At 36.9% G+C, this 20,858-nt stretch overlaps 1 protein-coding gene across 7 annotated transcripts in view; it reads left to right on the top strand.

The window, feature by feature from the left end:
- Nucleotides 1-20,858, top strand: part of ABL2 (ABL proto-oncogene 2, non-receptor tyrosine kinase) — a gene marked incomplete at both ends in the record, with an annotated part of 100,761 nt that overhangs the window by 62,411 nt on the left and 17,492 nt on the right. For 2 of the 7 annotated variants that reach the window (XM_082676479.1, XM_082676476.1), the window contains 3 exons: nt 13,949-14,060; nt 19,388-19,450; nt 20,686-20,856. In XM_082676479.1, coding sequence (XP_082532605.1) covers nt 13,949-14,060; nt 19,388-19,450; nt 20,686-20,856 — 346 coding nt within the window. Of the gene's footprint in view, nt 1-13,948; nt 14,061-19,387; nt 19,451-20,685; nt 20,857-20,858 lie in introns of those variants that run through there. The other 5 variants (XM_082676478.1, XM_082676475.1, XM_082676480.1 and 2 more) reach the window with 3 other exon arrangements.

The raw sequence follows: 20,858 nt of genomic DNA, 5'->3' as shown, positions 1-20,858 counted from the left end.
AATAGAAGTGGTGAGAGTGGGCATCCTTGCCTTCTTCCAGATGTTAGCAGGAAGTCTAGCCTTTTTCTTAAATAGATTAATCTCTTAAATTCATAGGCAGAAAATCAAGAAATCACCTGAACCAGAAACCCCATCATAAACAGCTGTTGCTGATAATTTATGAAACAGTTTGTCAGTACATTTGAGGCACTGTCTTGTCTAGGACTACTTACCACTCCTTCACCAGCAAGATGTGATAATCCTCATGTGCTCTGTGACTATTACACTGTCTGTTACCTTAGTTGTGAGAAGAAAAGAGTTAGCATAGATCCCCTCTGTGAACTGGAAAATTAATTGATCTTGGACATCATGTTCTAAGAATTCCAGATTAAAGAGATTATCTGTTCTTAGAGTATGCATCTTACCCACATTAAAGTTGGATGAAACCAGCTTTCATCTGATCATCCAGTACAGTCTGATAGAAAAGGCAGAAACTTCATTGCTAAGGTCTGAAGATAGGGCTTGGTGTACACTCCTTCTAATTAGCCTTTTCATCTTCACCAACCAAACAACTAACTTTTTATACAGCTCTTATTTTGTATCAGACACTGTTTTAACATCTTTACATACAATAACATTTAATTCTTATGCCTCTTCTATAACAGTAGGTACTATCATACTGTCCATTTTTGGTTGTGGAAACTGAGGCACAGAAATGTTAACTTGATGAAGGTCACACAGTTACTAAGTGTAGAACTAGGATTCAGACACAGGGAATCTGGCTTCAGAGTCTATGCTCTTAACTACTATGCTCTACTGCCTATTTATACTCATAACAGCTGTCTTGAAGGGCAGTTTTAATTAAATCAAATTTCGTGTGCCTAACACTTCACATGTGTAAGGTACTCATTAAATCAGTCATGATATTATATATTCTTGTTAAACACAACTAGAAAGAATTCTGCAAAGCATGCCTTCAAAACGCCTCTTTTTATTTTTTTAATAGCAGTTGTCTTTTTTTTTTTTTTGGCTGCTCTGGGTCTTCGGTGTGTTGCTTGCAGCGCATGGGCTCTTTGTTGCGGTGCACAGTCTTCTCTGGTTGTGGTGCATGGGCTTCTCTAGTTGTGGCGCGTGGGCTTAGTTGCCCCGTGGCACGTGGGATCTTAGTTCCCCGACCAGGGATCAAACCTGTGTCCCCTGCATTGAAAGGTGGATTCTTTTTTTTTTTTTTTTTGCCCGCGCCGTGTGGCATGTGGGATGTGGGATCTTAGTTCCCTGACCAGGGATCAAACCCGTGTCCCCTGCATTGGGAGCGCGGAGTCTTATCCGCTGGACCACCAGGGAAGTCCCAAAAGGCGGATTCTTAACCACTGGACCACCAGGGAAGTCCCTAAAACATCTCTTTTTAAAAGCTAGAAATTATATATCTAAATAGGAATGCTTTAGAAAAATTTCCCCACATAATAAGGAGTTATTTTGAGATGATCATGTGTTTTTTTCCCTTTAGTCTATTAACTTGGTGTATTGCATTGATTGAATTTTTAAATATTTATTTATTTATTTATATTTGGCTGCGTAGGGTCTTCGTTGCTGTGTGCGGGCCATCTCTAATTGCGCGAGTGGGGGCTACTCTTCATTGCAGTGTGCGGGCTTCTCATTGCGGTGGCTTCTCTTGTTGTGGAGCGTGGGCTCTAGGCACGCGTGCTTCAGTAGTTGTGGCTCGTGGGCTCTAGAGTGCAGGCTCAGTAGTTGTGGCACACGGGCTTAGTTGCTCCATGGCATGTGGGATCTTCCTGGACCAGGGCTCGAACTTGTGTCCCCTGCATTGGCAGGTGGATTCTTAAACACTGTGCCACTAGGGAAGTCCCGCATTGTTTGATTTTTGTATGTCGAATCAACCTTACATTCCTGGGATAATTCCCACTTGGTATGGTGTATAGTCCTTTTAATATGCTCCTGCATTTGGTTGGCTAGTAATTTATTGGGGATTTCTGCATCTGTATTTATAAGATGTATTGATCTGTAGTATTCTTGTGGTATCTTTTTCTGGCTTTATCTTTTCTTTTCTCCTCCTTCATCATGGAAAAGACCTTGTTTTACTCAGCCATTTCCACCTTAGGTCAGAAGTCAGTTTTACGGCATAAGTACAGAAGGCCAAACAATCAGGTGATTGTGGAGGTCCATAAAACATTCTGGTTTAGGCAGTTCAGGGCACATGATCCTTGGCATAGGAGGATATTTAATAAAATGCATATGACTTTGTAATACTATCATGGTTCTGTTGTGCCATGCTGTAAATAGGGTGGCTTTATTTGTTTTCAGAGTTATTTATTTATTTTTATTGTCTTATTTATTTATGTTTTCAGAGTTATTAATTGCCCACAATTTCAAGGCTTATAAATGTTAGAGGCAGAATTTCAAATCTTACTCCAAAATTGTCTCTGGTTATAGTCATAAATTAAAATAAAAAATACATATAGTTTGCATTATGTGGTCTGTTTATCTGAGAAAAGGGATATTATATTTTTATCATTGTTAAGATGAGGATTAGTGGTAATAGATATAAGTGCTTGGTAATAGATGTAAGTGCTTGGCTTGATACAAGTACTCAGCAACTGTTAGATGTTAATTTTCTCCCATTCTCTGTCTTCTAAATTGCTCCTAAATGATATGGTGCTCAAAAGTCCAGAATTTAAGTTTTGCTCCTGTGGGGTTAATATAACATTGCTTTTTTTCAACCTCTTAACTTATTCTTCCCTGTCCCTTATTTCTTTTCCTCACAGTCTGGCTTAGCATTTAGGAAGAGTTTTGATATCTGATTTATATTCTTCCTCAGTCTGTCCTGTAAATGTTACTAGTGAGCACGGTATTCTGCCCTTCCATCATCAAGATATAATCAGTGGAAATGTAGCAAAACTGAAAGGGGAAATTGAAATTTGTAACACTTTAAATGCACAAAGCCACTGCTCTCTTGATCTGGGCCTCTCAGATATCCTGGTGAAGAAATTCTACTAGCTCCTGCTCTTAAGGATTCCGTATTTTTATCTTTTGGATACCTCTAAAGTATTCTTTTTTCCTCCTTTCCTCCCTCCTCCCTTTTCCTCCCCTTTCTTCCCTTTTCACCTACAACTCTCACCTGGATATTTGAACTAGTGACCTGGAAAGACATTATTGGCAGTGGTGGTGGTGTTAAAGCAGAGTTTTTTTTGCTGCTCTGTATGATTTTACCCCACATCATAAATTAAGCCAGTGATAACAGTGAACTTTGAGTCATAGTACACAGTTACATAATACATAGTATTTATGTAGTACTTATAGTACTGTGTATTCTCAGACAGATCATTTAGTAAAATAACTCTGAGAGCTTTATTAACTAAGATGTATCTTTAAAATTTTTCAGTAATTTCGTAATTTCACTGGTAGTCTTGTTTTAAGCTGGAGAGAAGTACAGAGTTTAGCAATGAAATTATATGGATTGAATCCTGAGCATGTTTTTATAGATTATTTGAACAAATATATATATATATTATTTTGAGCCCTAGACCAAAAGAATTTTGTAATTTGAAGTATGTTTTCTTTCCTTCTTACCTCTAACACTCGTGCTGTAGGGAAGGTTCTATTGCTTTGGACAGCCATTGCTGCTGAAATAAGGGTAATGAATCAGGTCTTTGTTTCTTTTAGTTAAGTCCATTGGAAATATCTGAATTCAGCCAGCAGGAAATAGCTTGCAGCCAGGACCCAAGTATAGAGAGTGTAGTATATACACATACACATGCCTCTTCATAGACATTGGAAAACTAGCTCCACCAGTCGGAAACAGGAAAGACCAGCTTTTTTGACTTTTAGCATCACATGAAAGGATTATGTTACTAAGTTATCTGCAGAGCAGTGACAGGTGTCCTAGAGGGTAAGGTTAGAGGACCTTCAGAACTATAAGAAATATTTCCTAATGAATGCCCACATATACAGTATTTTTTTGTTTGAGATGTTTGTGAGATGAGCCGTACATTAAGGGAAGCCTTTTGTTCAGCTCATTGTTTCATATTTGAGGACAAATCAAAAGTAAAGACACAGTGTTTTGTTTTGGTCTAAATAAGATTCTTCAAAGAAGAGATGAAAGTTGTCAGTTAAAGAAAGGTTATATTTTTGGATGCATTCTGAGTTCGGGCATGACCTACACAAATTTTTAAAAGTCTTCTGAGTCATTGTGCCTTAACTCTGGAAAAATTTGTAATTACTCTGCTGCTGGGAGTAAATTCCAGCAGTTTCCAGTTTCCTTTGATGGAATCCATTGGTTGGTGAGCACATGTATATCATTCTGATTAGTCTCTTAGGTTTGACTCTTAAATGTCATCCTATGTATGGACAGATGAATCAAGTTCATTCCACTTGGGGAGTCTGGCTGTCTTAAAATTCTTCTCTAGAAGGTAAGAAGAAAACATTTCCCAGTAGTTGTTTTTGTACCGCTCTCTATTGAGGCAGCCTTGAATAGCGAAAGGAGCATGGGCTTTGGAGTTATACATGACCTATGGTTTTGAATCCTGGCTTCACCAACTAGCTCTGGAGCTTGAATAAAATACTTAGCATTTCTGAGCATTTGTACATTGGTGATAATAAAGCCTGTCCTTCAGGGCTATAGTTAATAATATTATAATTTGTAATATATCAATTAAAGTGTGTAAAGTGCCTGGTTTATATATGCTCCATAAGTGGTAGCTATTATTATAATCAAAGTGTAGAGAGAGCTAAAATCGCTTTGAGTCATTTTTAATTTGCATGGAAAACTCATGCTGGCAGAGTTTTGTGAACACTAATTAAAAAATACTGAGTGCCTACTATGTGCAAGGTACAGTGATTAGTATAGAGGAAAATTAGTGATCACGTTGTTGAAGGCAAACAGCTATCTGTTTAAATAATCTTATCTGCAAATGGCTGGGTGACTCTTTCCCAAATGCAAATATTTTAATACTATCTTACGACAACTATACCTTCAAAAAGAGGGCAAATGATAGTGTGAGAAATAATGAGAAGGGGGTGCTATTAGAGGATGATACTAAATAATTCTCTTAGAGACAGCACAATCCCTAAGTTCCCCTTACATCGCTCCTTTAAACAGGGTTCTCTTTCAAGAATGACATCTGCACATGGAACTAATAAGCAAGGCAGGATACACTTTGTTATTAGAAGGAGTTTTTGCTTCAAGCCTATTGAAGAAATACAGTTAGCTAGGACCAAGTTATAGATCTTACCTCTTTTGTTTCATGAAAAGACCATACCTTCTAAAAAGAAGCAGGAGAAAAACACAGTAGACAGAGAAAATGTGGCCCAGTCAACATCTCTGAATATAATAAATTATAGCAAGTTCTCCATTTCCTTGAGGGTGGAGTTGAAAGTCAAGATTCTAATTCAGTTTTGTGAGGAGAATAAAGATATGCGAATGGTGAGGAGACATCATCTTCTCTTTTCATGGAGACCAATACATAATTAAGTATGGCATTTGAAAATAATCAAAATTATAAGCTCATTACAATAAATTTCTGAAATATTCAGACTTTGAAAACTTTGCTATTTGATTTTGGGAACATGTGAGGACTATTTTGACTTTTGGGCAGTTGATATTTTGGCCACAAAATGGGTAAAATACTTTAGGAATAGATTATAACATATGTTTCATTTTAAATTTTGTTCATCCTTGAAAATTAAAATTGTTTATGCTTTATAAAGATATAAAAACTACTTACCTATTGATAAAGTTGCTTTGAATTTCTTTCTAAAAAGCATATTGCTTTTATAAATTTTGGATCTTAGGAATCTGAATATGTAGAACAAAAATCTAAATGAAATAAATAAAATTTGCACATGTCCCAAACAAATCTATGAACTAAATTCTTTCTATTGCCAAGTTCCAAATCTTAAGTTATAGGAATTGGTAGATTATATATTAATTTTAATCTCAAGGCTAAAAATTGATGTAAGAGTATGTGTTAGAGAACATATTTAAGAACAAGATAAGAAAGAGACTGGTTATAAATGTATGAAAAATATTATCAGTAGTTATTTCTGAGTGATGGGATCCTGATTGCTTTTAATTGTCTTCCTTCCTTTGTGTTTTGGATTCTAGAAAATGGGCAAGTATTGCTTCTATAATTAGGAAAAAATGATATGTCAACAGATATTAAATACATATTTTAGGAAAATTAATGAGTAAGGCATATAATTTGCAAATATTTTCTCCCATTTATAGCTTATCTTTTCATGCTCCTAACAGTATCTTTCAGAGAACAAAAGTCTGGTTTTGCTTGTTTTTCTTCACCTTTTATGCCTTATTAAAAACTTTATTGGGACTTCCCTGGTGGTGCAGTGGTTAAGAATCCGCCTGTCAATGCAGGGGACATGGGTTTGATACCTGGTCTGAGAAGATCCCACATGCTGTGGAGCAACTAAGCCCGTGTGCCACAACTACTGAGCCTGTGCTCTAGAGCCCGTGAGCCACAACTACTGAAGCCTGCTCACCTAGAGCCAGAGCTCCGCAACAAGAGAGGTCACCGCAGTGAGAAGCCCGCACGCCGCAATGAAGAGTAGCCCCCACTCTCTGCAACTAGAGAAAGCCAATGGGCAGCAACAAAGACCCAATGCAGCCAAAAATAAATAAATTTATTTTTAAAAAAAGAACAACTTTATTGACTTTTTTCTTTTTCTTTTTTCTTTCCTTTGTGTAAATGAGAGTTTATTGACGAAGACAAAGTCAAGCTTCCCCAACTGCCACCCTACCCAAGAACAGATCCCAACAATAAAAGAACAGTAAGCATTCTTAGGGCAATACTTGCGCCCCCCTCCCCAACTCCATAGTTCCAGGGTTCACAACACAGGCACACGAAACTCAGGCAAGGACAGACACTTAGGGAATCTCTGACCAGCAAGAGTTCTGGGGGTGTGTGGGCTTCCCTTTCCCTTTGTAAGATACCAGCTGATGTTATAAAGACATATTGAGGCAGAGGAAAGGGGAATGCAGGGCAGTCTCCACTCTGTTCCCCAGTTGGTTCCCCAGTTCGGCCAAGCTTGAAATGAGCCCAAAGGGAAGCTGTGATGGAGGCAACAGACTGTGTCTCTTTAGGAGAGAGGTCCTTTTCCATGGAGCAGAATCCCTCCCTAACTGCTCAGGGGCAAACTGGGATGCAGCCTCTTCAAGGAGTGAAGAGTTCACAATTGGCTCAAAAACTTTATTGACTTATGATTTACATTCTATAAAACTTACATTTTAAAAGATGTACAATTCCGTGATTTTTAAAAAATGTACGTAGTTATGCAGCCGTCACTACAATATAGTTGTTAGAACATTTCCGTCACCCATAACGTCCCTTGTACTAGTTTGTAGTCAGTCAGCATTCCTAACCCAGTCCCAGGTAACCACTAATCTCCTTTTCTCTACATATGCTCTTTTTGGAGATTTCATATGAATGGAGTCATGCAATATGTAGACTTTTAATCTGGCTTCTTTCATATAGCATGTTTTTAATGTTCTATGGAGATATAGATCCACATATCATAAAATTCACCCATTTAAAGTGTATAATTCAGTGGTTTTTAGTATATCCACAGAGTTCATCAACCATCAGTACAATCTAAGAACATTTTTATAAGGCCCCCAAAGAAACCTTGTAGCCATTAGCAGTCATTCCATATTCCTCCCCACACCCCCACTCCTAGGTTACCACTAATCTACTTTCTGTCTCTATGGATTTACCAATTCTAGACATTTCATCTGAATGGAATCACAGAATATATGTTCATTTTGACTGGCTTCTCTCACTTGGCTTAATGTTTTCAAGGTTCATCTATGTTATAGCATGTATCGGTACTTCATTCCTCTTTATTGCTGAGTAACTTTATCCATTCATTAATTGATGGACATTTTGTTGTTTCCACTTTTGGGTGTTATGAATAATGCTGTGAATGTTCATGTACAGGTTTTTGTGTGGACATACGTTTTCATCCTTTTATTTTTAACCTACTTATGTGATTATATTTGGTTTTTGTTTTGTTTTGCGGTACACAGGCCTCTCACTGCTGTGGCCGTCTCCTGTTGCGGAGCACAGGCTCCGGATGTGCAGGCTCAGCGGCCATGGCTCACGGGCCCAGCCACTCCGTGGCACGTGGGATCCTCCCGGACCGGGGCACAAACCCGTGTCCCCTGCATCAGCAGGCAGACCCCCAACCACTGCACCACCAGGGAAGCCCCTGTGATTATATTTGAAATGAGTTTCTATTAGATAGCCTATAGTTGGATCATATATCTGCCATATGTCTGTGTTTAGGCTATTGTCCTTTAATGTAATTATAAATATGTGGATTTAGGTCTACCATTTTATTTTATTTTTTTAACATCTTTATTTATTTATTTTTCCTTTGATTTCCATTTGCATGGAATAACTTTTTCCATCCCCTCACTTTCAGTCTGTATGTATCCCTAGGTCTGAAGTGGGTCTCTTGTAGACAGTGTATATATATATATATATATATATATATATATATATATATATATATATATGTCGTTTTTTTTTTTCATTTTAACATCTTTATTGAGGTATAATTGCTTTACAATGGTGTGTTAGTTTCTGCTTTATAACAAAGTGAATCAGTTATACATATACATATGTTCCCATATCTCTTCCCTCTTGCGTCTCCCTCCCTCCCACCCTCCCTATCCCACCCCTCCAGGCGGTCACAAAGCACCGAACTGATATCCCTGTGCTATGCGGCTGCTTCCCACTAGCTATCTACCTTACGTTTGTTAGTGTGTATATGTCCATGCCTCTCTGTCGCTTTGTCACAGCTCACCCTTCCCCCTCCCCATATCCTCAAGTCCGTTCTCCAGTAGGTCTGTGTCTTTATTCCTGTCTTACCCCTAGGTTCTTAATCACATTTTTTTCCCTTAAATTCCATATATATGTGTTAGCATACGGTATTTGTCTTTCTCTTCCTGACTTACTTCACTCTGTATGACAGACTCTAGGTCTATCCACCTCATTACAAATAGCTCAATTTCGTTTCATTTTATGGCTGAGTAATATTCCATTGTATATATGTGCCACATCTTCTTTATCCATTCATCCGATGATGGACACTTAGGTTGTTTCCATCTCTGGGCTCTTGTAAATAGAGCTGCAATGAACATTTTGGTACATAACTCTTTTTGAATTATGGTTTTCTCAGGGTATATGCCCAGTAGTGGGATTGCTGGGTCATATGGTAGTTCTATTTTTAGTTTTTTAAGGAACCTCCATACTGTTCTCCATAGTGGCTGTACCAATTCACATTCCCACCAGCAGTGTAAGAGTGTTCCCTTTTCTCCACACCCTCTCCAGCATTTATTGTTTCTAGATTTTTTGATGATGGCCATTCTGACTGGTGTGAGATGATATCTCATTGTAGTTTTGATTTGCATTTCTCTGATGATTAATGATGTTGCGCATTCTTTCATGTGTTTGTTGGCAATCTGTATATCTTCTTTGGAGAAATGTCTATTTAGGTCTTCTGCCCATTTTTGGATTGGGTTGTTTGTTTTTTTGTTATTGAGCTGCATGAGCGGCTTGTAAATTTTGGAAATTAATCCTTTGTCAGTTGCTTCATTTGCAAATATTTTCTTCCATTCTGAGGTCTTGTTTATGATTTCCTTTGCTGTACAAAAGCTTTTAAGTTTCATTAGGTCCCATTTGTTTATTTTTGTTTTTATTTCCATTTCTCTAGGAGGTGGGTCAAAAAGGAGCTTGCTGTGATTTATGTCATAGAGTGTTCTGCCTATGTTTTCCTCTAAGAGTTTGATAGTTTCTGGCCTTACATTTAGGTCTTTAATCCATTTTGAGCTTATTTTTATGTATGGTGTTAGGGAGTGATCTAATCTCATACTTTGACATGTACCTGTCCAGTTTTCCCAGCACCACTTATTGAAGAGGCTGTCCTTTCTCCACTGTACATTCCTGCCTCCTTTATCAAAGATAAGGTGACCATATGTGCGTGGGTTTATCTCTGGGCTTTCTATCCTGTTCCATTGATCTATCTTTCTGTTTTTGTGCCAGTGCCATACTGTCTTGATTACTGTAGCTTTGTAGTATAGTCTGAAGTCAGGGAGCCTGATTCCTCCAGCTCCGTTTTTCGTTCTCAAGATTGCTTTGGCTATTCGGGGTCTTTCGTGTTTCCATACAAATTGTGAAATTTTTTGTTCTAGTTCTGTGAAAAATGCCAGTGGTAGTTTGATAGGGATTGCATTGAATCTGTAGATTGCTTTGGGTAGTAGAGTCATTTTCACAATGTTGATTCTTCCAATCCAAGAACATGGTATATCTCTCCATCTATTTGTATCATCTTTAATTTCTTTCATCAGTGTCTTATAATTTTCTGCATACAGGTCTTTTGTCTCCTTAGGTAGGTTTATTTGTAGATATTTTATTCTTTTTGTTGCAGTGGTAAATGGGAGTGTTTTCTTGATTTCACTTTCAGATTTTTCATCATTAGTGTATAGGAATGCACTAATGCATTAATTTTGTATCCTGCTACTTAATTTTGTATCCTGCTACTTTACCTGTGCATTAATTTTGTATCCTGCTACTTTACCAAATTCATTGATTAGCTCTAGTAGTTTTCTGGTAGCATCTTTAGGATTCTCTATGTATATAGTATCATGTCATCTGCAAACAGTGACAGTTTTACTTCTTCTTTTCTGATTTGGATTCCTTTTATTTCCTTTTCTTCTCTGATTGCTGTGGCTAAAACTTCCAAAACTATGTTGAATAAGAGTGGTGAGAGTGGGCAACCTTGTCTTGTTCCTGATCTTAGTGGAAATGCTTTCAGTTTTTCACCATTGAGGACGATGTTGGCTGTGGGTTTGTCATATATGGCCTTTATTATGTTGAGGACACGCTGCTATATTTAAAATGGATAACCAACAAGGCCCTACTTACTGTATAGCACAGGGAACTCTGCTCAGTGTTATGTAGCAGCCTGGATTGGAGGGGAGTCTGGGGGAAAATGGATACATGTATATGTATGGCTGAGTTGTTCTGCTGTGCACCTGCAACTATCACAACATTGTTAATCGACTATACTCCAGTATAAAATAAAAAGTCTAACAAAACAGTTTTACTTAAGAATTTCCTTGATTAAGCAGTAAAAATGATTAATTTTATAAAAATCTTGATTCTCAGGTACATGTCTTTTTAGTATTCTATGTGACAAAATGGAAAGTATGCATAAAGTACTTCTGCTGCTTGCCAAAATATTGTGGCTGTTTTTAGAGAGAGCCATGTGCAATTTTTGTGTGTTTTGAGCTGAACTGGCTGTTTTTTTCATGGAACACTATTTGCACTTGAAAGATTGAACGAGAAACTATTCAGATTTGGGATTTGGTAGACATTTTCTCAAAAATGAATGTAGTGAGTTTGCTCTTTCAAAGAAGACAGGTATTAATTGTTGGAAATGGTAGAATTTGAGCTTTTAAGCAAAAATTAGAATTCAATAAAATTAGTAACCATCATTCTGATCATGACAACTTCTTAAAACTTTTGTGATGAGGTTGATGGTGATAGTAATGAATAGGATGTTTCAATGTTATATAACAAAGTATGTCAACATTTAGTGAAGCATGATTTCCAGATGATCAGTGCCTGATGTTAAAAAATGCAAAGTACAGAATAGACCCATTCCAAGTACAAGATAAACCAACAATTTTTTTTTTCTTTTTTGTGGTACATGGGCCTCTCACTGTTGTGGCCTCTCCCGCTGCGGAGCACAGGCTCCGGATGCGCAGGCTCAGCGGCCATGGCTCACGGGCCCAGCCGCTCCGTGGCACGTGGGATCCTCCCAGACCGGGGTATGAACCTGTGTCTCCTGCAACGGCAGGCAGACTCTCAACCACTGCGCCACCAGGGAAGCCCTCCAACAAATTTTAATTTGACAGATTATGAAAATTTTGTCTGTGTGGTTTCAGATTTCAATTTACAGTTAACCTTTGTTGGGTTTTGGTGTGGTATCAAAGAAGAATATCCATAATAATCTGAAAGAATGTTAAAATATACCTTCCTTTTATACCTCCATATCTGTGTGCAATAAGATTTTCATATACTTAAACAAAAATAACATCACAGCAGATCAAATGCAGAATGAAGATTCTACTATCTTTTTTTAAGCTAGATATTAAGAGATTTGCAAAAAATGACAATGTTACTCTTAATTATCTTTTCAAGGGTAGTTATTTTTAATAAAATATGTTAACATGAGTTTATTGTTATTTTAAAATTAATATTATAGTTTCTCAGTTTTAATTTCAAATATGATAAATAATGATAGATGTAACCCACATAACAGGTCTTTGGAGACTTCAGTAGTTCTTATTTTTTAATTAAAAATTTTTAATTATAAAATATACATAACATAAAACTTACCTTTTAAACTATTTTAAGGTGTACAGTTTAGTAGCCTTAAGTACAGTCACCCATTTCCAGAACTAGAACAACTTCTAGGTATTTCACATAAGTGGAATCATACAATATTTGTCCTTCTGTGCCTGACTTATTTCACTGAGCGTAATGTTTTCAAGGCCCATCTATGTTGTAGCATATATTAAAATTTTATTCGTTTTTATGGTTGAATAATTTTCTGTTGTATGTATCACATTTTGTTTATTTGTTCATTCTCTCTGTACTCCTGGTAACAATATAGGAGCCTTAAAAATGTAACTATTAATTATTGGTAATTTAAATAGCAGATTTACTGATTAAATAGTAAATCATATGGTATAGAATGTAGATATGTATAAAATATGAATTATAGAGCTCCTTTGCCTTTTATTTTGTGTAATTTAGGGAAGGAGAAATTCAACCCAGTATTTGAAATTCTGAGTCATTAATTTGAGGTAACCCATTAGTCATTTAACTCTTGCTTTCCCCATGATGTTAACAGTACTGGCTTCATAAAAGTTAATTTCTTTGAGTGCATAAGGTTTTTTTTAACACTGTTAATAATTACCTACATCAAAGTCATTCTTTCTTTAAGTTTACATTATAATTTTGTAACATCTTTATTGAAGGCTATTTCAGTTTTGCTATCTATAATTTTACCATTACCTTTATTGACCTGGAACCAAGCACAGTGGCTTGTACATAGTAGGTACTTAACAAATATTTCTTGAATCAATGAGTATTCTTAGGTGTACAGTAACACATTCTTGTATTATTTTTGTAGTTTATACCACTAAAGTCATCCAGTATTTGTAGATTTTACTAATTTCCTATAAGGTTCTTAAGTTTTATTTAACTTTGTTCCTGTGTATTAACAAAGATTAGGCTTTCACTTTTAAAAGTTATAATACTCAAAAGTTTTCAGCACTATCATGCCATGTTTTTAACCTTTATTAAGCTATAATAGAGCCAAAATTTTACTGAAGGCCATCATTTCCTGGCTTCTGTGCTTATGAATCAGACTGTAACTATTTCTTTGACTTTGGATTTGTGGTTTCGTGAACTAATTTAAGTGATGCAAAAGATGAGTCTTGTTAGGGGTTTCCTCTCTTAAAAGTGTAAACACTTATTGTAAATGCGTTTTCTTCAAGGAAACTTTTCTCTACAGTCTCACTTCATTATCACTTAGGAATGAAATCCCATCTATATGTACTAATCCCTACGTGTTGTATTATTTGTTACTCGTGTGTCGGTTTTTACTTATTTTTTCAAAATGTTCCAGAGGTTTTGAAGTATCTCCATTCTGACTCAGTGTTTTGCTAATTACTAGACATTTTCCTTTATGTAACTCTTCACCCACTTTGGACTTGTAAACGCTTACCCTTCCATTGGTTCCTTCTGGCTACTGAGAACATGAATGAGTGTCACATGCTTATGGTATTGCTTGTCAGAGAGTGGAATTCCAAGACTTCCTCTGTACATAGATCAGTTAAACTTTTGTGCTTCTGGGCAGAGGAATGGTCTTTGGGACAGCTCTGCTTCTACCTAATTGTTATGGCAGAGATCAGGACACATCGCTTTGCTGCCTGTGCAGTGAGGCCTCAGAAACTGCTCTACCCAACTTGACAGGTATGATATAAGAGTGATAGTTTGGGGAGGGTACATAATCACAGTAAACAAGCATGAATGGAGATTTCAAAAAATTAATATTATCTACTATTATCATCTTTATTCTTGGCCAGTGAAGCTTCATGTGTTTTTTTTTCCTGGTATTTCATAGTAGGGCCTTAGTAAGTACCTATTGAATGAAAGAAATGAATGACATATGATATTTTGTAGTTTTAAGATACATATGGCTTGGTATTGAGAGCAATTGATTTATCTAACCACCTTACACGTTTTTAAAAGAGGCGTTAAAAAGTATTAGTTTCTTAGGGACTTCCCAGGTTGTCCAGGGGTTAGGACTCTGCGCTTTCACTGCCATGGGCCTGGGTTTGACCCCTGGTTGGGGAACTGAAATCCTGCAAGCTGTGCGGTGCAACCAAAAAGAAAAAAAAAAAAAGTATTAGCTTCTTAGAGAATATGCAGTCAGACAAAGTAGAATTCTAGCAAGATAAGTGTTCGTAAAAATGCTTGGAAATGCCTAAACTGAAATTTTTGAATATTAATTTCTCCAATTACTACCTGACAAATTTCTACCTAGAAATTTCTTAAACTTAGAAATTTCTGCTAAAAGTTATTGAATGACTAATTGGTAAAAAGTGTTTTTAATAAAATTAAACATTAATTTTAATTAAACATTAGACATTATTTAAACAGTAATTAAACATTAAACGTTAAATTTAGGAATTATCTCTGAATTTGAGTTTTATTCTGGATTTTAACTTGTTTAATCCTGATAATTTACTTTGTACAAGCTGCTACTTCTATGTTTTACCTTATTTTTATTGTTTCCTACAAGTGTATTAGTAGAAAAAAGTAATAAAATTACATTTTCTTAATAGTCACAATGTATTTCTGCTACCTGGGTCCTATATTCCATAAGTAAAAATTAGAGTCTTCTGTTGTGTCATCTTAAGTCCATGATATACCTCAACAATAGTGAGTAATGAAAGATAACTCACTGTCTAAGTTACCTCATGTATAGTAGTCACTTGACATTGTTCAAAAATAAAACATTCCCAGCCTACACACTTGTATTCTGAATCATCCAGATTTGACTGTTTTAAGCCCATGAGGAAAGTAGCATAGACTAGACCTACTGGATAACACGGTGGCATTTACTTCCTATAGGTCCTCCCCCCTCTTTTTGTCTTCATTCCTTAGCTTGCTCTCCCCCATTTAGTTCTTTAACTCTTTATGATTTAAAACATGTTCATTCCTGGCCTCAGGAAAATGTTAGGATGTTTCTTGTCTTTGGAAAATTTCCCCTTTTGTTTGGTGCTAGTGGGTAGGATGGTGTTTAAGTGGATATCCTGTGCAGGCGGATTGTACAGGAAATAGAGCCTTAGTACTGTGAGAACAAAAGAGTGGGAAGAAAGAAGAAACGAAGGAAATAAGATCTTTTTTTTTTTTTGCGGTACGCGGGCCTCTCATTGTTGTGGCCTCTCCCGTTGCGGAGCACAGGCTCCGGACGCGCAGGCCCAGCGGCCATGGCTCATGGGCCCAGCCGCTCCGCGGCATGTGGGATCTTCCCGGACCAGGCACGAACCTGCATCCCCTGCATCGGCAGGCGGACTCTCAACCACTGTGCCACCAGGGAAGCCCGGAAATAAGATCTTTTGACTTGACCAAAAAGACTGTAAAACCAGAGATGGGAAGAAGGGGATTGGGGGATAAAAAGGATTGTTTTCCAAGTTGTGGTTCTTTTAGTACTTTGGTCTCAGAATTGACTGTTTTCCTGTATTTATTATTTTTTATATATTACAGAAATGTACAGTATTTTTTAGCCTGTATATATGTTTTAAGTTTTCATAAAATTGTGCCACAGGTCTCATTCTCTTTTCTCCTTTTGTCAAATAACATGGTTTTAAGAAGCTGACTTGCCTTTAAAAATCCTCCTTTGAGCTTGATGGAGTTCCTCTCCAGTACAGATGAATCACATGTCATAGACATATTCTTGCACTTTGACAGTCTGTCATTCTACTATCGTCAGAGCAGAATTCCTGCTCATCCAATTTAAATGCTTTCTCTTCTCTGAAACCTTTTCTGACTGCAGAGTTTTTTTTCTTATTCTGTCCTCTCATAGCATCCTCTGTGAGTATAGCAGTATGCATGGTTCATTTATTCAACAAATTGTTTTCAAGAGCCTCTTATATGCATTCACTGTTTGGGGTGCTTGGAATTTATTAGTGAACAAAGCAGGCAAGAATATCTGTCCTCCTGAAACTAATATTCTAGTGGGATGAGGTAATAGTTGATGTGAATGTGATGATAAATAAATTACATATTTTATGGTAATAAGAGTGATGGAGGGACTTCCCTGGTGGCACAGTGGTTAAGAATCCACCTGCCAATGCAGGGAACATGGGTTCGAGCTCTGGTCCGGGAAGATCCCACATGCTGCGGAGCAACTAAGCCCATGTGCCACAACTACTGAGCCCACTCGCCGCAACTAGAGAAAACCCGTGCACAGCAATGAAGACCCAACACAGCCAAAAAAATAATAATAAACATATTAAAAAAAAGTGATGGAGAGAAATACATTAGGAAAGGAGGCGTGGGGGATGTGGAAGTGTTGTCAGGAGTAGATGCATTTTAAAATAGGATGGTCAGAGAATGCCATACCAAGAGGGTAACATTTGAGTGAAGTGTCATGTGGATGTCTTGGGGAAGAATGTTTTAGGTGGATGGAAAAGCCAGTACAAAGGCCCTGAGGTAGGAGTGTGCCTGTCTTGTTCAAGCAACAGCAGGGATGCCAGTAGTCAGAATGAGGTAAAATGGGAGAGGAATAGTAGGAAGATGAATTGGGCAAGGTAAGTTGCAAAGGGCCTTGCAGGCCCCTTGTAAGGACTTTAGCTTTTATTCCAAGATAAGGAGCCATCGAAGAGTTTTGAGCAGAGGAGTAAAGCAATCTGACTTATGCTTTAAAAGCTGGTTGGTGTGTTAATAGTCAGTAGAGAGCTAGGATAAGAAGCATGGAGATCAGTTAAAAGTCTAGTGAAATAATCTAGCTGAGAGATGATGCTGGTGACAGGGCAGTAGTAGTGGAGGGGGTGAGAAATGGATAAATTCCAGATACATTCTTGGAGGCAGTGCCAATAGGATTTCCTGATGGATTGGATGTCGTCGTATTGGAGAGCAAAAAAGGAGTCATGAATGATTCCAAGGTTTTTTGTTTTTCTTTCCCCACCTTTATTGATATAATTGACATGTAACATTGTGTAAGTTTAAGGTATAATAATACATAAGTGTTGATTTGGTACACTTTGGTAATGCAAGATGATTACCATCATAGCATTAGCTAATACCTGCATCATGTCACATAATTACCATTTCTTTTTTTTGTGGTAAGAACAATCTCAGTCTAGTCTCTTAGCAATTTTAAAATTTATAATACAGTATTATTAGCTATAATTACTGTGTTATACACTAGATCCCCAGAGCTTATTTATCTTACAGTTTGTACTCAAACTTCCAAGGTTTTTGGCCTGAGGAACTGAAAAGATGGACTTGCCATTAACTGAGGTGGAAAATTCTGTGAGAGCAGCACATTTGGGGGAAAGAATGGATGCTAGTTTTTTATAGTAAGTCCAAATAATGTTATTTGTGATTTTTAATCTTTATATTCTGAGGCCCAGCATGGTGCGTACTGTATAGTAGATGTTCACTAAAATCATTAGTTTTGTAAATCTTAGATTTTAAATATACTGGTTTTCACAAAGTAAGGTATAAATATACAGTATTTGTTGTTTTGGGCCTGATAGGATTTAAGAGTTGGCTTCAGTGTCTACTTGATTACTGTTTCTGACTTGGTAGTACAGAAGTTCTTGTTGCCCTTGATTTTTGTTCCTCTTATAATGTCAAACAAGGGGCACTTTCTTTTATCTAAAAAGAAGGAAATATACTTGAACTGTTTGACAATCATTAAACCAAATAATAATCATAAAACATTGTAATGTGTTACCACTATCACTGGCAAGAAACATTTATCATTGTGGATGGAACATGTGATATTCAGTATAGAACCTAAAAAATATTAGAATATTCTCTGTACTTCTTTTTGGCAATTCTTTTCATTTTAATAAAGTAGCCCAATGGAAATTCCATTAGAGTAGATAATATTTCATTAGAATGGAGAAAAACATAGTACCTGAGACCAGTTTGAAGCATGTTTTATATGATATAGTATTTTGTTTGTTTGGTAATCCTAATTTGTTATCTTAGTATATATAATACAGCTGTTCCTATTCACTATAATTCTGCATTTAAACAAGAAGCAAGGTAATCTATTTCAAATTAACTTTTCAGGACATATGGACATATCTTCAGATTTGTTGTAACATTCTTAATGTAAAACAATTTAATTAGCTGTGAAATTTTTAAAATATACTCTTTTAAAGAGGAGGAAGGAATGTGAAGAAGTGAAACTGTTAGAAGAACATCCAACCTATAAGAGGAATTTCTGCCTATATGATACAGATGGTTATGAAGTCATTTTAAAAACATTGGTTAATGCTATTTTAAGTTTAAAAGGCATCTCACTGTTTCCTGTCACTTATATTTTTGTGTAATTTGGTTATTCATTCAGTCAACAGTTACTGAACACATATTATGTGACTCTTGCTAGAAAAGAGATACAGTTCTTATGCCAGGGAGCACATTGTGAAGTTGGGGAGACGAACATAAATTGAGGATAAAGATAGGAGGTGTTACTGCAGCAAGTGTAATGCTTTTGTGAGCACAGGGAGGAGGAGCATGTGAGGCTTCCAAGCGGAGATTATATTGGAGTTGAGTGTCATATCAATAAAATGAGTAGGACTTCCCTGGTGGCTCAGTGGTTGAGAGTCCGCCTGCCAATGCAGGGGACACGGGTTCGTGCCCCAGTCCGGGAAGATCCCACATGCTGCAGAGCGGCTGGGCCCGTGAGCCATGGCCGCTGAGCCTGCGCGTCCAGAGCCTGTGCTCCGCAACGGGAGAGGCCACAACAGTGAGAGGCCCGCGTACGGCAAAAAAAAAAAAAAAAATAGAAGTCAGCCAGTCAAAAAAAAAGGGTGGAATGAGTTCGCATTCTAGGTAGATAGGACTATGTGAACAAAGGCAAAAAGGTAGGAAGCATCGTGGTGTATGTTCAGATGTAAAATTTGAGATGTGGAATGGGGGAGAGGTGAAGCTGGAGGAATAGGTAGAGATCTGATAATAAGAGACCTTGTAGGCCATGTTAAAGAGATTTTAGCTTGATGGTGAACTATTAAAGAATTTTAAGAGTGACATGGTCAAATTTTTGTTTTAAATAGATCACTTTGCCAGCTGTGTGGAGGATGGATTTGAGGGAGACAAGACTGGAGGCAGTAGTCCAGGTGAGAGATGATGGGAATCTGAACTAAGACATTGGCAGTACAGAAGGAGAGGAGGGAATGGATTGGAAAAGAAATAAAATCACAGATTCAAGCGTTTTTCTTCTTCATGTATGATAAAACCAAGTTTAAATTAAAAATGAGTGGAAGGAGAGGGAGAGAGAGACATACTAGAAAAGTGTTGTTTTTATGACAGAGGCAGTTGGATAGTGGCAGATTGCCACAAAAACCAGTTTTTAGTGATTAAGAACATTGCTACTGAAAGATGAGTGTATTTTTTGTATAATCATCCTGAACTGTGAGAAGCAGGTGATCTTTAACTAAGATGGTATAGGGATCACCTGTTTGTGTAGTATAACTAAATCTAAGAACCACAATGCCTTGAGGAAGAAACCAGGTGTTACAAGGCTTCAACCAGTACACATGATAGAAACTCAATAAATCATGTCCACTGCTGGCAGTATTTTCTAGAGCCCTAAGTTAGTTATTTTATAAAAATGTACCACTTAGGAAAAGAAAATAGGGTAAAAAATTTTTTTCATTAAAACAGTTAACAGTTGAAAGCTGTTACATTATAGACAGTGCATGGTAACACAAAGGTATTTTGGGATGCCAAAAATATTTTGTATTAAACCAAAATATTTTTCTGTTATTTAATAGATAATTTTAGGATTTTTTTCTAAAAGCACTATTTCTGTAATTTTCTATATGTAAATGGAAGGTCTGGATTAATACAATCTGTACATATTTCTTAAAATCTCTGTTATCTTTTCCACAATTTGTTTTATATGGAGAGAGTAAGGGGAGAAAGGTACTTTGGGAGGACTTATAAAACATAACTATTCCTTCTTAAAACCACTGTCACCTAGACAAAATATCTTGTGTGTTTTATAAAATGAACTGCCATTTCTTTTTGAGATTTCTTTTTTTATTTTGAGGAAACTGTGCCTTTCCTATTCATTTATTTCTGATTTTGGTTAATGCAGATAACAGCTAAATGCTCGTTTTGTGTTCTTTTCTCTATCTTGTTGTATTTTCAACAAGTAGACTTCTCTCCTGCTTAGGAGATGGTGCTATTTTGCTCTTTCTTTATGACTCCACAACTATGTGAACAGTTTTGTTCCACCCTGGAGCCATCAGTATAATGCCAGCAGCTAAAATATTGTGTATGTACTGAATTCAAATGAATTTCCATCTCCTGGACTTCCTGTGAACTCCTTTCTCTTTATGTCTTTCAGAAGCCTTGCACCGCCCCTATGGTTGTGATGTTGAACCCCAGGCCCTGAATGAAGCCATCAGGTGGAGCTCCAAGGAGAACTTGCTTGGAGCCACTGAGAGTGACCCTAATCTCTTTGTTGCACTTTATGATTTTGTAGCAAGTGGTGATAACACACTGAGTATCACTAAAGGT

The sequence above is a fragment of the Grampus griseus genome (assembly GCF_964374135.1).
Source record: "Grampus griseus genome assembly, chromosome: 1".
NCBI classification, from domain to species: Eukaryota; Metazoa; Chordata; class Mammalia; order Artiodactyla; family Delphinidae; genus Grampus; species Grampus griseus.
Note: the sequence above shows the minus strand (reverse complement) of the source record. Positions and strands in the feature narration are given on the sequence as shown.